The 16,722-nt window shown below is 43.1% G+C and overlaps 1 protein-coding gene across 17 annotated transcripts in view; it reads right to left on the reverse strand.

The window, feature by feature from the left end:
• Window positions 1–608: 608 nt before the first annotated feature.
• LOC135901256 (uncharacterized) overlaps window positions 609–16,722 on the reverse strand; it is a 73,249-nt gene continuing 57,135 nt past the window's right edge. For 8 of the 17 annotated variants that reach the window (XM_065430984.1, XM_065430995.1, XM_065430994.1 and 5 more), the window contains one exon: window positions 609–4,360. In XM_065430984.1, coding sequence (XP_065287056.1) covers window positions 854–4,360 — 3,507 coding nt within the window. In that variant the 3' untranslated portion in view covers window positions 609–853. Of the gene's footprint in view, window positions 4,361–4,910; window positions 5,012–7,070; window positions 7,108–16,722 lie in introns of all 17 variants that reach the window. The other 9 variants (XM_065430989.1, XM_065430988.1, XM_065430987.1 and 6 more) reach the window with 3 other exon arrangements.

Raw genomic sequence — 16,722 nt, forward strand, 5'->3', positions numbered from 1 at the left:
ATCAAGTAAACATACATAGCAATAAGAAGGGAGGATGTAAACAAAGATTGCACAGGTGCCCTTAGGATGAATGTGCTTAAACACGTGCAAGTGTCTTGGCAGAGGAAACAATATTCCCTAGACTATAATGTGTGCTAGTTTGTTTAGCTACTACACAGGAAAACAAGTCTAGGAGAAATTATATGCACAATTATCTACACTGAAGACCATGATAATACACAGCACATTTGGTCATTTCAATTGCACCAGCTACAAGGGTAGGTGTCGTGACGCAACTACGTGACCAAATTCTATAGCCAAACAAATTTGGTGAAGACTTTTCAGGTGAGCAATTATTGTCATTGGTAGATTAAAAAAGAAAAATGTACCCTACAACAGTGTAGAAGTGTTTCGGTACCTTGAGGCTGTGAGCAGCACTGGTGCGACACAGTTTGAAACACATGCGTAAAACAAAAGCAAATGGGAATTCAAACACAACTATCACATTTATGTTAAGCAAGCAGTGCACTTCCCCTACTTTTGTTCCCAAAAACTAAGAACATTAAAATGAACACAAGGCTCGCTTAGTCCTACTGTTGGCCTTATTGACTGAAAGAGTTATGCAAAACTAAATGAGAAACTGACGTTTTATTCAGATCCAGATGGTCACAATTTGCTATAAAATTATGCTATACACATGGTTGACTTTGTGCTTTTAACGTGCCATTTTTTTTCCCCCTCTTATAAACAATGACGTCAGTGATGACAAAAATGAAATATGAATGAACTGGGTCTGCAGCAGTCACATGTGTACATGACTGTGATAGCAGGCTCATGTGTGAGTACTGTTTGTACTTTTTAGGGACTTGGAATCTCAAGCAGAAATTTGTTTAGAGTATGGGCAGTCCTGCTTATGGTGCCTCACAATATTCTCCATTCGAGATGAGCGAAAGCCACATTTGGAACAATGATACCGTGATGCCATCTTATCCAATGAGGAACCTGGTTTCTGGCAGCGAATTCTGATGTCTCCAGCAAATGTATCACTTATAGAGGGAACCCGGCTACTGACACCGTCACCTAAACTTTTTTTAGGAGCCGCAACCTTTACTGGCTCTGAGCGTCGCTTTCGAGCTTGCTTCACGACAGCAGCTCGGCTGGTTGTGCAAAGTGTGCTCACCGGCTGGCTTTTCCTTGCTGTGGGCTTTACTACATCTTTCACCTTATCTGTCTTCACAGTGGATTCTTTTACAAATGGGATACTGTTCGCAGCAGATGATCTTGAACGGGCAGGTGCACTTTTGGATGCTGCTAGCCCAGCTTTTCTTGCATTTCTCTTTCTTGTTGGTGCAGTTTTTACGGCAGCCTTCTCAGCTTGCTCTTTCTTGAAGAAATCCAAAAGATCATCAAATGCCTGCTCCGACTTGCTCTTTTGTGCTACAGTTGGAACGTTTTCACTTGCATAGGCCTCAAAATCTTCATCATCACTGTCTGGGATAATGACTCTCTTTCTTGGTTTTGTTGGTGTACGAAGACTCCAACGCCTTTTACTTGGAGAATCGTCTTCTTGCCCATCTGAGAATCCTTCTTTTGGTTCTGTTTCTCTGTCTGCTTCATCACAATTTTTAGGTACTGTGCACAGCTCTTTGACTGTCACATCTTGCTCTTCAGGTGGTGGACAGGGTTCTGTTGTGTCATCAGGTGGAAGTGGTGATGCTTCTTGACGGGGAACTAGGTCAAGTGCAGCAAGAAGTTTATCACCGGACCCTATAGTACTTCTTGCTCCTCCAGAGTTTGAACCTTTAGCTTTTGGCAAACATAGCACATTTTGTACACAAGAAGTCAAAGCCTCTGGCACGCTTGGACTGTCCTCATCTGTGACCCAAGTTTGGCCTGCTTCCTCTTGTTCTTGAATGTTTTGGTTTGTGGCTTTCACTGCAGTCCTTTCACATGCACCCATCTCTTGATGTTCGTCGTTGTGTAACTCTTGAAGTCCTCCATTGTCATCATGTGGCGCAAAATGCTCAAACACTTTCTTATCACGTTGACATTCAGTATCGTGCACGTTTACGTTGCTACCGGCAGGTTCACAAGGAAGTGCATCATTGTTATGAAAAGTTTCTTCTTGCAACTTGTTTTCATCGGTGTCCAGTTTTGACGATGCTTGTGAATGGACTGGAACTTTATGACCATCATTATTTGGAGAGCCCTGCAACTTGCTTTCCACACGACTAGTTGCCACAGGATTCAATGCCCGTTTTTTATTTTGTTTCTTTGGTATTTCATGCAATACTTTCATTTCACCCGAATGGAATGCCTTCTCTTTTTGATTGGATTTTGTCTGAAAATCCTGTGGTAACTCAGAGCATTCATTTATAACATCACAAAGTTGTGTTACTGGGTTATCTTTCTCAATTGACTGACATTTTTCTTGCTCAATGTCAGTATTTATGTTTTTACTTAAACTACCGGTAGCTGGTTGAACTTTTAATGTTTCATCAATTAGCAATTTTTTTCCTGGTTCTTCTGTCATGCTTTTATCAAGGATTTCTGCCTGTTCTTCATTGGCACAATCCTTTTCATCTGATGTATTTTTTTCACCAAGTTTATCAGAATTGTATGCACCAACACTACGACTCGCTTGAGACAGTTCCTCTGAAGCAGAAGGCAAAGGTTCAATGTTGAAGTCTGCATGCTTGTCTTCACACTCTAGGTTTTTTTCTACACTTGTGGTGACTGGAGAAGACACACTTTCCTCATTCACAGCAGTGTCATGTGTACATGCCGTGCCTTCCTTCTCCACCAAGCTTTGTTGTTTGTGGTGAGGGGATGGGCTACTAGCTTCTAAATTGGAAGATGAAGGTGTGGGGCAGGGCTCTGGGCTCAAACCCAAAGTATTTCTGTTTGAAGCCCTCCCTGTAGTTTCACACTGAGGTGGCTGCCCCACCTTGCTTTTGGCAAGAGCTGTTGCTGCACCAGCCCTTAACGTAACAGAGTGCTTGCTGGGCTCTGGCTCCATGCTTTTTTGCTGTGGACCAGTCACAGCAGAACAATCATTGCTGTGTCTAATGCTTTGACTCAAAGGTAAAGGTAGACATGCTGTACTTTCAGATCCATTTTGCAGTTTAATGCTGGCACTTTGACCGGTTCTTTCGTTGCACACTTTAGTACTTTGGCCTCCTTTGAGGGATTTTCCTGATGAGTCGTCACTGTGCTGAGCTACCATTGGGAAAGGTTTATCAACTTTCTTTTTGAGTGATGGTTGTGTTACAGGGTCCACGTTAAGGTGCTGGCTTGAGGTTTGAGGTGAACAAGCAACATCCATACTTGCACCTTGACCTTGATGTTCAGAAAATGCAAGGGTGTTGCCTGCAGCCTCAGTGCTTTTGAAGTCCTGCACAGCACACATGGCATATTCCTTGGTATGTTTGTCTGTATTACGTGAGTCAACAGTGTCCAACTTCTCAGCAGCAATGGATGGTGCCAGTGGCACTTCAGAAGCATTCAGTTTGGTCTCTGTGCCAGGTTTTATGGCCTGTGCAGGTGGCACAATCATGTCGCTTGAATGACCATCACTTAGATGACCAACATCCACGGCCATTGTTCCATTCTTCTTTTGTTTGGTGTCCTGCACTGGTTCCATGCTAGGTGATACTGGCTTTTCTTGATATTCTGAATTGTCGCCCTGGCCAAAGGCAACTGACACACAAGAGCCACTAGTCTTATTGGACTCTTGAACATCTACTGGTGCAGGTGCATGAGGCTTACTTTCACTTTCATATTTGCATTCTGCCCTTTCTTCAGGAGCCTGTACATTATCAGGAATTGCTTTTACTTCATTGCTGCCATTTACCTCCAACAACTCTTTACACCCTGGCTGTAGCTCTTTCTGGATGCTGCTAAGTGATGCAACACACTGCCTAGGTAAATTATCCTTCGAACCGTCATGGCACAAAGGCCCAGTATCAGAAGCAGCAGCAGCAGAATCTTCAACTAGTGTGTCTGCAGGCTTCCCACTACCATCTTCAGACAGAATTAGCAGCTGTTGCCCTTCAGTAGTTGTTATTGTTTCTACACCAGCAAACTGCTCTGGAAGTGTAGCTGAGATGGCACTATTCAGTTGATTCATTGTGAAGGCTGCCTCCTCTCCCACTGCCTCAGAATCTCTAGAAAAAGCCTGAACAACAACGTTTTGAGAGCCTTCTTCTACTACAACAATTATAGGTTGCCCTTCCTTGCCATCTTCGGACATTAGGACATGTTCTCTAAGTGCTTCAGGTGGGAGGTAGAAAGTGTCGCCACCGACAAGCTGCAATCCAGGGTTGTCCAGGTCAAAGTAGCCTATCACTTCTTCTTGGACAATTGACTCCGATCCTGCAACCTAAAGAAAAAACAATTCTGTTATAAGATGCTAATCAAGTAAAAACAGGCATCTGCACTTGATATTATCAGTGGCTGTGATTACCTACATGCAACACCAAAGAAATACTTACCTTATAACTACTGCAATAAATAAGGTGCAGGAAAGGTCAAAACAAATACTTGCCTTATGACCACTGTAATAAATAAGGAGCAGGAAAGGTAAAGGCTCATTTACAAAACTTTTTAACATTTGTTAAAAATAAGCACAACAATAAGCATTGCTTGTATAATATACCAGCTAGAAGGTAAGCACTGCAGCACTTGCTGTCACCTAGACATGCTAGGATTAACATAGCATTTAAATAGTCAAATAAGCCTTTCTAACAGACTGCTTCAAGTATGCTTTTAAGCTATTTTCTTGGCCATTAATAATTTGAGAGCTGGTTTAAGCAAAAATCGTAACAAAGACATATTCAACTTACAGCAGAATTAATCAATGCTCTATTAAGCACCTTGTGGCCAGCAAAATGTATACCATCATAATGGAGTGCCAATAGTGCAATGCTTACCATTTACACTGGTGATGCATCAGTCATGTTTTTGGTTTTCTTTACCTCAATTTGGCTTCCGACTCATTAGGGCAGTCTTTACAGCTGATCAATGCAAAAGCCTATAAGGTAATATCATATTACTTTAGCTTTGAAACATTACCTTAGTGCAATTAAATTTTCATATTCATCATCAAAAAGCATATCAACTGCTTCCAAGAACCCATATTATTGCAAAAAAGAAATTGTGCAGCTCCCAGTAACTGCAGGAATCAATACTATGCAAAACATTGTGCAAGTGCGTGAAGATTGGAGTTTACTGGTGCAAGGGCCAGAAATGGCCAAAGAACGCCAAGGCTATAATAGACTGTCTTGGTTAAATGAATAATGAATATCAAGACGTGGATGAAACACTGCAGTAAAGCCCAAAAAATATTCGTTAGAAAGCATGCAAATATATTCACACTAATGCGGAAGTCCAAGGGGTGCGGAGTAAAGCACACCAATTCCTATGTAAATTGCAGTATTGTGGTAGTCTATCAGATTCCTCTATCATATGGCAAAGTCTACGTAGTAAAAACAGGAAGGTGCGTGAATGTACCGTGCAAGAGCATGAATTGTTGATTAGGATTAAAGTGAGTGGGCACCTTCCTACTCATTGCTTGGCATGCCCATGTAAGCTGATCCTGAAAGAAGTGAGGATATTGTGCCGGTGCCGAGATAGCCGAGCAAGAGAGTTATGCGAGGCATATCACATTTGAAAGAAGGGAGATGATTGTGTCAGCAACACCTCAGTTTATCTGTACAACAATGAGATGCAGTTTATTGATGAATGTAGTTCGGTTGCGTGTTGCTTGAACAAAGTTTGGCTATCACACGCAAGGCCTAGAAAATTTAGAAGTAAGGGGAAGCCAGGCGAAGACAGGAAAGGGCAACTACCAATTTCTAGCGGGTGGGTCAGTCCGGGGGTGCCGTCTATGTGAAGCCGAGGCCAAAGAGGTGTCTTGTCGCCGCCGAGGGGTTGTAAAGGTCCAAACACCCGGCATTAGCTCAACCCCAAGGATACCCTTTTCCCCGGACAGGGTTAAGCCAACCACAGTTAAGCCGCACACGGTTAAACGTGGGAGGGTCCAACCCTCATGTGCTCGGGTAAGTGGTGTTGCAACACACTAAACATCCACTGCCGCAGACGCCCCTGCGGGGTTGCAAGTATGTGGCTATCCAGCATTGTTTGGGGTTCTGCAAAGTGTTACAAGGTGAACCACTGTTTTAGCGCAAATTGAGTAGTTATGTGTGTGACGAAAGCAGCAAGATGACAACCACGTTGATGACGATTATATCGCGGCAATGGCACGATTTCTACCGTGGCCATTCGACTCGAATCTATACATGCTGACTGCTGGGTTCCCCGTAAGTACTTAACGGGCTTTAGCAAAAGGAACACAAGAGTGTAACGTGAACCACTATTAAGTGTTATACAATAATATGGAAGTATGTTTATGTCATGTGATTTATGTTAACATGACGATGGAATTTCTACCCCGGCTAAGAAGTGTCAAAGAATGATTAACATGGTACAACATCGCACAATTTCTATGTAGCATTAGCTGCTACGAGGAATGTACTGGGGAACGTGGGCGAATCATGGGGATAAGTGCAGTCAGACACAGTGCCACAAAGTGCAAGGTGTCATGAGGAAAGATGAGAAAGTGACGAAGGATGCATGCACCAAATGTTTAAAGAGCTGGCTGGCTTTGGAACGAGACAAGCATGCATGTGAGCGTAGCCTAATGGTTAGAGCACTAGCCTGCTGTGCTTGAAAACAAAGGTTTGATTCCACTATCAGGCACGTAATTCAATTATTTTTGTTTAAGTGTAAGCTATTTGGCAAGTCAGCAGCAACAGCCATGGTCAGGAAAGTCCGGGAGGGTTTGCAAAGTGAGCTTTGGTTTGAAAGACTCACTGAAAAGGCATGTACATGAAAATTTTAAGTCTTTCTGAAATCATCAGACAAATCTTCTATGTGAGGTCCTAAATCTCTACATTCAGTTCACATTTCAAGACTTTTCAGCCACAGGGATGGGAAAAAAAGGGGGCAAATTCTAATGCCTGTACTAGGATAACGTGTAAACTACATTTTGCAGCAGCCAATGATGTCAAAAGAATTGCAAAAGTCATTACCAGAGAAGCAGCAGCAGCTTAAGTTTCTTGCGGAGTCCTACACACAAGAAAATAGCATAATTGCTTAGCAGCTGGTGGCAGCTATATTCAAAGCCATTTGCCACTCCTACCCAGCCTACTTTGAAGAGGCTAAATTGTAACACTGTTCGTTCTGAATACCACCAGTGCCGAAGTTTAAAGTTATTAATTTGATGCTTATGGTGTCAGTTCAGAACTGCCTCCAAGGCGACAGTGATTGCTTAGAGAACTACAATGGGGGGAATTACAAAAATGCACTCGCATATTTCCTTGTTTCAAAAGCATGATGTTTTTTGAAACTGGATATAAAACACTATGTGGATGCACTATTATGCATACATGTATGCCACAGGCTCTTTATGACTTATTCAGCCTTAACCTACTACCACTCACATAGTACAGCAGCACTGACAGAAATGTATAGGTCATGATTTGTGTGTCAACCAGGCATAGATTCTATATGTTCATTTCATATTATTTAGGTATGGCCACGTAGTAGCCAAATGACTTCAAAGAAATTCAAGCACACACACAACAGCTAAAAAGAACAGTGTTTACCCTAGTTCACTGTAAGCAATAATATGAACTGGCAGTGATGGCGTAGAGGTAGAGCATCCGCCTAGTGTGCAAGAGGACCGTGGTTTGAATCTCAGTGCCGCACAATTTACCACTGTTTAAAAAACCCTCAGGCCCACAGTCCCCAGCGGCTGCGAAGCAACTGACCATGGCAGCAGTCAGAGCTGTGATGCAGCAGAGGGTGCTAAGAATCTCTACATCCGGACAGGCTGCCATTGCAATCCGAACCTGGCAACGTTTAATGCTAGAACGTTATCTAGTGAGGCAAGTCTAGCAGTGCTACTGGAGGAATTAGCGTGATTTAAATGGGGTATAATAGGGCTCAGTGCAGGTTAGGAGGACAAATAAAGCATATACAGTTCTATAAAGTGGGCACGTCCTGTGCTACTGGGGCTTAGTGGAGAGACGAGAACTAGGAATCGGATTCCTGATTAATAAAGATATAGCTGGTAACATACAGGAATTCTATAGCATTAACGAGAGGGTGGCAGGCCTTGTTGTGAAACTTAATCAGAGGTACAAATTGAAGGTCGTACAGGCCTACGCCCCTACATTCAGTCATGATGACCAGGAAGTCAAAAGCTTCTATGAAGATGTAGAATCGGCGATGGGTAAAATCAAAACAAAATACGCTATACTGATGGGCGACTTCAATGCTAGGGTAGGCAAGAAGCAGGCTGGAGACAAGTCAGTGGGGGAATATGGCATAGGTTCTAGGAATAGCAGGGGAGAGTTATTAGTAGAGTTTGCAGAACGGAATAATTTGCAGATAATGAATACCTTCTTCCACAAGCGCGATAACCGTAAGTGGGCGTGGAGGAGCCCGAATGGCGAGACTAGAAATGAAATCGACTTCATACTCTGCGCTAACCCTGGCATCATACAAGATGTGGACGTGCTCGGCAAGGTGTGCTGCAGTGACCATAGTATGGTAAGAACTCGAATTAGCCTAGACTTGAGGAGGGAACGGAAGAAACTGGTACATAAGAAGCCGATCAATGAGTTAGCAGTAAGAAGGAAAATAGAGGAATTCCAGATCAAGCTACAGAACAGGTATTCGGAATTACCTCAGGAAGAGGACCTTAGTGATGAAGCAATGAACGACAATCTTATGGGCAACATTAAAGAGTGTGCAACAGAAGTCGGTGGCAACGTTGTTAGACAGGATACCGGTAAGCTATCACAAGAGACGAAAGATCTGATTAAGAAACGCCAGTGTATGGAAGCCTCTAACACTACAGCTAGAATAGAATTGGCAGAACTTTAGAAGTTAACCAACAAGCGTAAGACAGCTGACATAAGGAAGTATATTATGGATAGAATTGAGCACGCTCTCAGGAACGGAGGAAACCTAAAAGCAGTGAAGAAGACAGCATCCCCCCCCCTTTTTTCAGTGACAATGCATCAGGTAGGGCATGGGCATTTCTGCCCTATCCCCTTAAAACTTTCCCGTGGCACCGTGGTGTACACCAATGGTAAAAGCTATATAATGCTGCAGGAGATGTGTTAGCAGGTATTTAATTTGTACTTATTCACCTTAAATTAGCTACTATATATCTCAGCTCTGCTTTTATATGGCTCATAATGTCACGTAATGAAAGCTGCATGGCACTGCAAAGTTGTCACAACGTGCTATACAACATGCTTGCATGCCCTCTGCCTCGCTCACCATCTTGCTCTGGGTAGTCACTTTGTTTTACCATGCGTGCCACCCGCCGTGGTTGCTCAGTGGCTATGGTGTTGGGCTGCTGAGCACGAGGTCGCAGGATCGAATCCCGGCCACGGCGGCCGCATTTCGATGGGGGTGAAATGCGAAAACACCCGTGTGCTTAGATTTAGGTGCACGTTAAAGAACCCCAGGTGGTCAAAATTTCCGGAGTCCTCCACTACGGCGTGCCTCATAATCAGAAAGTGGTTTTGGCACGTAAAACCCCAAATATTATTATTATTACCATGCGTGCCACCTATAGGTTGTGGGAATTGTGCATATCAAGTGACCATTTCACTTGTTGGGCTAATAGCTCATGTAGTCTGACATTACGGTTGATGCTTCGAGTAGTCGGAAGTTATGATACCATGGACAGCAGACGTGTGAAGCCGTTTCAAACTGATTACTGGTACAGAAAGGTGATCTGAAGCAAAAGTTATTCTAGTGGACACCAAGTTGAATTACTGGAGAGCAAGTATCTTAAGTTCAAATTATACATTGCTTAATTTTGCAAACCTGACTTCACTTTTATGCTTTGCAAGTGCATACATGGCCACACTCATTGGCATAGCCAGGGGGCCTGAAATTTTCTGATGAATTCCCCTTCCCTCCCTTTCCCACGGAACAGAAAGTTTCAGGAGACGGGCTCAGAAAGAGTGACATGGATGAAAGAGAAAGCTTGAATGTGAAAGCAAGTTGAGGGCTAGTGACAGTCAGAAGGAGGGGGAGGGTTGCCATGGGGGCGATCCCCTCTCCCATGCTCATGGACAAAATGTCTTTGCCATCGCTCCAAGAACAAATAGGCGAAAGGTGCACCCGTGTCAGCCAGCGTCTGACTGAAAAAAAAAAACATTTGTGCTTGCTGGAAGAAAAATAATTTTCCTGTTAGCATTGGTGATGGCTGACATATGAACAATGGCTAGAAAGGGGAATGTCTCAGTGAAAAGGAAACAGAATTGGAGAAAGCACACAGGGGGAGAAAAAGTACAGAGGGTCTATTTACCGTAACTACAGTATTTACAATAGTGAACATTAGGGCAATTTACTCTGACATTTTGCCTGCCATGCTGGCGATACACCATTTAGTGCGCACGAATAGGGCAAGTAGACAATTAAGAGAGCCCATTTGAAGAGGCGAAAGCAGGCGGGCTACTGTACCTAGTAAGATTAGAGAAATTCTTTTGGGCCTTAGTTTCATTCACGGCCAGTGTCAAGGCCTTTTCGAAGTGAACACACAAGATTATCCACGGTGCTGCTCCTTCCAGGCCCGTGTGCCTATGACAGGCCTCTAATGATTATGGGAGCAGAGAGAGAGAGAAAAACTTTATCGAAAGGAAAATCTACAAGCATGCAAAAAGCTACGTGAAGCAACCACACATTGCTATTTGTTGAAAGAATGATGACTGTCAGTCTCTGGAGAATGATCAGCCCTTGCTTTGTGCCTGCCACCAGTTGTGCACATAAAGTGCGCCACTGATGATATCCTCCGTGGACAAGAAATGCACAGCCTGGCCTTGCTGCTTGCAAGCATATTTGAGGCATGGACAGAGAGGAGACAAAAACATTTTTTTTCAGCTGTAGAACCCCCTCCCCTGAATACAATGTTTAAGACTGCTATGTTTAGAACTACACTAATTGTGCCAAATGGGCGCAAGCAGTGCGCTGCTTTCAGAGAGGAAAGTAGGAGACGGGTGCTGCCTGCTGCCTGTAGCAGGCATAAGATTTCGGCCTCACCTAAGGTGCGCCTCTACCTCATTCTGGATTGTGTTAACTATATGTCAGGGGCTGCCACGCCGCTGAACAAACCGGTGAATGTTGAAGAGTGTGACAGTGACAGACAAAAAAATTGTTAAGGAGGGTATCGAGCAGGGTGATGGATGATGGATGGTGATGGATGATGATGAAAGGAAGTGGGGGAAACAATGCATATAAAAGGCGCCAAGAATGAAAATCATAGGGAGGGCGCCTTGTCACTGCCCAATCCCTTGACACCAGACAGCCGTGGCCAGTCGCCTAGCTGAGGTTCACCTGCCCCGTCGTAACACATGCTGCTTGCTGCTGAGAGCCCACCCTAACAAAATGGCTCTGCAGTCTTCAGAAAAGCCAGGTGTCAGGAGAAACAACACTTTCAAATCTCTCGGAGCTCCTGGCCCTTACATTTTACTGCAAACTATGGATACCGTAATTTCGACAAAGGCTTCTAAGAAAGCAGCCCTGCTTCGGACTGTCTGCCTCATTGATTCCTGAGTGATTAAATAATAATATGAGTCACATGAAGAGGACTACAATACTAGGATTGCATGTTCCCTCCAAACATCTCTTTAAACAAAGTCGGATAGCAAGTCACTGAAAGTGAAACTACCATCAAATTATATTATCGAAGTTTTAATGCAAAGGTTCATTCCTGTATGTTAAATGTAGAAGAATATAGCATGCCCATGATGCTGGAAGCACATTTGAGTAATAGGCGACTTGCAAAATAGTGCCCATCCTCTTCCGTATGCAGTCGTAGCCGAACCACTCACTAAAAGAGACCTGGTTGAAAAACAATGCTTATCTCTACTGTTAACTGAGCTGCAACGTCTCTTCCTTTCTTTTCAGCGCCTTTCTTTCTCCTTACCTTTCTGTGTGAAGCGATTAAAGGAAACGCCAGTCCTTTTTCCGTTCACAAAAAAAGTGACAGACAATGGCGTTTTATTGGCCAGTCGCAAAAATCCAAGTTTGCTGTATTATCCAGCTGTTTAGGGTTTTATTTATTTCATGCACAATACCAACCCCAATGGGGACTTTAGCTCTTGTCTACAGACTATTTCTCCCTTTAAGTGTGGTCTCTCAAGGGGAGGAGCGCAAGCTCAATGGCTTTAGAATTTCTGGGAAAATTTGCCGTCCTTATGGTTCCTGACCCTGCAACCAGCCGCCGAAAGCAACTGTATTGTTGCAATACAAGCACTTTTACCATCATCAAAACCTAGAAGATCGAGTAGTGGGGTAAAGGCAAAGCTGTTAAATGGCAAGAATACACTTCTGCAAGTCCGTGAACAAGAATATTGCAGTTCGAAAATGCATCTCTCATGCATGCGCAGAATAAATCTACAAAGGGTGGGCCACGAGGGGTTACACTGCTAACTATGGGGTTGTAAAAGCTGCTGTTTATATAAATGCTTGGAAAAACAAACAGCACTAAAAATGGGGCTAAACAAGAACACACAAGACACTGTGGTGTTCGTTTTTCCAAGTCATGTGCCAACGTCGTCAATGTACATTATATAAATGCATCAATATATAAATGAAATGTTCGTCTTGCTTTAATATCATCATTTTTAAAAATCGCATAAGAATGATGCATAATTTGATGCGAAGTGGCTGCACGCAAGGAAAAACTTGCCTTTGCATGGTGTACAACATCTCTCTCTCTCTTGTGCACACATACACACTCTCTCTCTCTCTCTCTAACGCCACTGGCTACACTCTAACACTTCCTTCAAAATCAATGCCCAAAATTTGTTGCTTTTGACTTCATCCATTAGCTTCTGTACACGTCCTAGCAAAGCCTTGATGCCACTGCTTTACTTCATAAAAAGAGAGGAACACGACCTTCACAATGGTGATAGCAATTTCATGCTAAGCCTTTTCCTTGCACAGCGTATGCACTTACTAAACGGTGGTCCCAAGCACATATTTCTGATCTGAGGCGCCACCATCGCAAATTTATTTATTACTGCTCAGACGTGGCTCATACTTTGCTGGCGCCTTCCTGAATAGTTGAGGAAACCAAAACGCGTTTGGCAGAAAGTTGCAATTTCTGCATGTGTCCCCCTTAGCTCCATACTGCATGAATGTTTATTTTCTTGTGAAAAAAACTATACAGGCATTTGTTTATGCCAGATATGGCAAAAACAACCCCACTTTTCCTAAAGAAACACTTAGTTGCTATTTTACGAGCTAAAATTGTTACGCATCAATATAACACACCATGCAGTTACATATATTTTGTGACTGCAAAAAAACATCTAAATTGAGAAAACTTGCAACAAATACCAGAACAATTGAAAAAAACTTGACACAATGCTTTAAGAAATGGAGTGCATTTCTCACAGCTCCATTACGTACAAGCTTCATTAAAATTTGATGACGTCGTACTTGATTGACTAATTGAGCTTCAATATCAAGATCAGATCATTTATTCACCGTGGCTTTATGTTAATTTTTCCTTTGCATAGTCTTTATAAGATTGACGCAAGCCAAAAGAAGACCTTCCCCTTCTTCCGAGCTCTTTGTTGCTGCTTCTATTAGCAGTGCCTCTTGGAATGTGGCAGGCCCCACGCCATCTTCACCATAAACACTACTGGCATTTGTTTTCTTACTTATTCTGTACCAATAAGAGTATAGCCTATACGAACATATTTTGACACCAAATTTGTTCTTTTGCAAGGAAGCAAATCTCTACTCTCTTCGGTAAACCAACCCATAAATGCATGCTGTATCATATTTGATGCAATTAATGCTTGCCTTATAGAACCGTGCAAATGTATTTCTTGATCAAGACATCACAGCAAGCTAATAAACAGTAAGTGAACACGGTGATATTTTCTGTGCACTGATTTCAAGCATATAAATTGTGAAAATAACCAATTTACAAACTGTTTCTATGTTGTGCAATGAGCCGCTGGCTTACGTTTGTTAGAGAAAAAATAACTCAAAATTATTTTCAGTGCAAATGTCGCTATGCATTTCATTACTAGAGAGAACACAGACTCTAGGTGAATATGTGCAATTTTCTTTCTTTACAATGCTGTTATGCCAGAACAAGTTATTCTGGGTATATCATAAGATTAGGGTTGTTCGTTTTCGGGTTTTATATATCTTATTTATCGGGGGGAGGGGGGGGGAATTGGGTGCTATTTTTCAAACTGATAGTTGGGGAGAAATGGGCTTTTTTTGTCAAACTATTTCAAAATACGTTTTCTTTCGGGTTAAATCTACAGATGTACTAAGTAAAACACTCAGTTTATTTTATCAAAAGTATCACAGGCTTTTAAACTCTAATGTGTTTAAATTGGTGTTTGTTTCAAGCTGGTAATCAGGGGGGATGGGGGACATCAGGGTTTTCTAGCAAATACTCTCAGAAATTTGCCATTTGTTTGGAAAGAATCAGTAATGATGACAGTAAAGGGAATTGATAACTTCTAAGAAATGGAACATTTTATTCGTAAAAAGCTGGTCATCGATTTTTTACACACCCTTGTTCCCATACATTATCATCTGCATGCGCAACATGTCGGTTTCCATTACAGACCTGCCCAGTCGTTGAATGTATCTCAACTGGGAGAAAATTCTCTCAACATCGCAGCTTTTATCAACTAGGCACAACAATGTCAGTGCAGCATTTGCCAGCCTGGGGTAGCGAGTGGTATAGTCATGCCAATACTCAATGAGTTCGACAGCTGTGTTTGTGGGGGGCTTGCTTCCAGCAAGTACTGGTTGAACTCATCGTGAAGTGAATCTACATCATCAGTTACAGACATGAACAGAGGTCGACAGTCATCAAATGGCTGCCCCAACAGACGCTTCTGAAATGGATCCAGGACAGCTCCCAACTTCCACAAAGTTAGCTGGTTTTCGTCTTTGTCCGAGATGTTCCGTTCAACAGTGCAGGGCCATTTTATGGCAAGTTTCGTGCAGAACTTTCCACAACACGTTTTTACTAATGTGGCGCTGCTCTTGGGTAACAGACAAAACAACTCTGGCCTGATCACTTTTACCGATCATCGTTGAAAGCTCGCCGAGTCTGCCATAGCTTGGTGTTTACCAGGCGATCAAAACTGGGCATCAGAAGCTTTCTGCTTTCAAGCACTTTCTGGGTGTATAAAAGGGGGTCGAGTGTGTCTCTCATCAGGATTGCCTTCGCATAAACAAATTAATTTTCAGAAAGTATCACTCTAAAAGCTTCAGCTCTGCTGCTATAATGCGAGCTTTCAGCAAGTTCCGTTAACAAGCTTCACATTTCTATGACAACCACAAGCACTTTGTAGAAGCTTTGATATTTATTTGGGGCAACAGAAGGTGGCTTCTTAACATCAGGTCTAAAGAGGCCTTAGAAGCAAAAATTTCGCTGTGCTTTTGGTAAAGTTTGTTAGCGTGCTTAAATAACTCTCCAAACTTGATCACTACAGATCGAACTGTTGACATGCATGGTAAAGAAATGGCATTGTCAATACTCACATGAATTAGGTGTGCTAAATCTTTCACATGCAAGATTTGGATCCCTTCAGCTTGACAGATTTCTAATACCATTTTTCATGTGTACTCCACTAAGTCTGTGGATACAGCCACAGCGTCTTTCCACGACTTGCCTACTGTCAGGAGAGCCTTGCTGACTACGCTGGCCACCATGCAGCTGTTCGAAGCATTTACTCTGTCGACGTCAACTAAAACAACCTACTTCTTCACGGTTTTTTGGCTATAGTAGCACAGGAGAGTGTTGATGGTAAGCACTCCAGTGATGTCTGTGGATTCGTCGACAATGACACTCACTTTCACATCTCGCATATCATTGTGGATTTTCACTAGGTCCTTGTCAAAAGCTTCGTCCTCGTATTTCAGACGAAGTCTGTCCTGTTGGCATGGTCTTCACGGCCTTGCAGTATTTGCATATGAAATCCCCCAGAGGTCCGTCCGCCTGGTGCATGCCGATTCCACTGTACGCTAGGACACAAACGAAGTAATGGATTACGCCGTTTACTTCAGTTTCTTTCGCACGTGGTCTACAGGATGTATCAAAGAGCATCTCCTGAGATGTTCCTACCTTCTCAGCTTCCTGGGTCGACATCTTGGACTTCTTATGATGAGATGACACTAGATGCTCGCGAATTCGGTCGTAGGGCTTCTTCGCTGGATCGGTGACCATCTCGATACTGCAATATTTGCACACTGATGCGCAGCTGCCTTCAATGTCTTTCATTGCGATCTGGGGATCTTCATGCTCTTTAAACCAGTCATTCAGTGTCTTTCATTTTCTTCCCATCTCCACGCTGAATTTTCCGGTGCCACGTACTACAGCCTTATGTTCGCGATAGTGGCTTTAGGCTCAACAGTTGCCCCTGGTAATGGGAAGTGACAATGGCGATCATGCATTTTATAGGTTAGAGTTCGCACTCTAGATCAGACGCACAATTCACTTCATCGCCAGTTCCTCCTCTCCAAGTGGCTGGTGAGTTCTTTGTTAGCTGTGCTTCGAATTTGTCGACAAAACCTGTAGGAAAACCCAAGAGACCAACCCCCCTCCTATCGCTTGCTGGTCACATTCCCCCGCTTGTCTCCACCCCCCCCCCCCACACACACACTAATCTG

This window comes from Dermacentor albipictus, chromosome 1 (genome assembly GCF_038994185.2).
Source record: "Dermacentor albipictus isolate Rhodes 1998 colony chromosome 1, USDA_Dalb.pri_finalv2, whole genome shotgun sequence".
Taxonomy (NCBI): Eukaryota; Metazoa; Arthropoda; class Arachnida; order Ixodida; family Ixodidae; genus Dermacentor; species Dermacentor albipictus.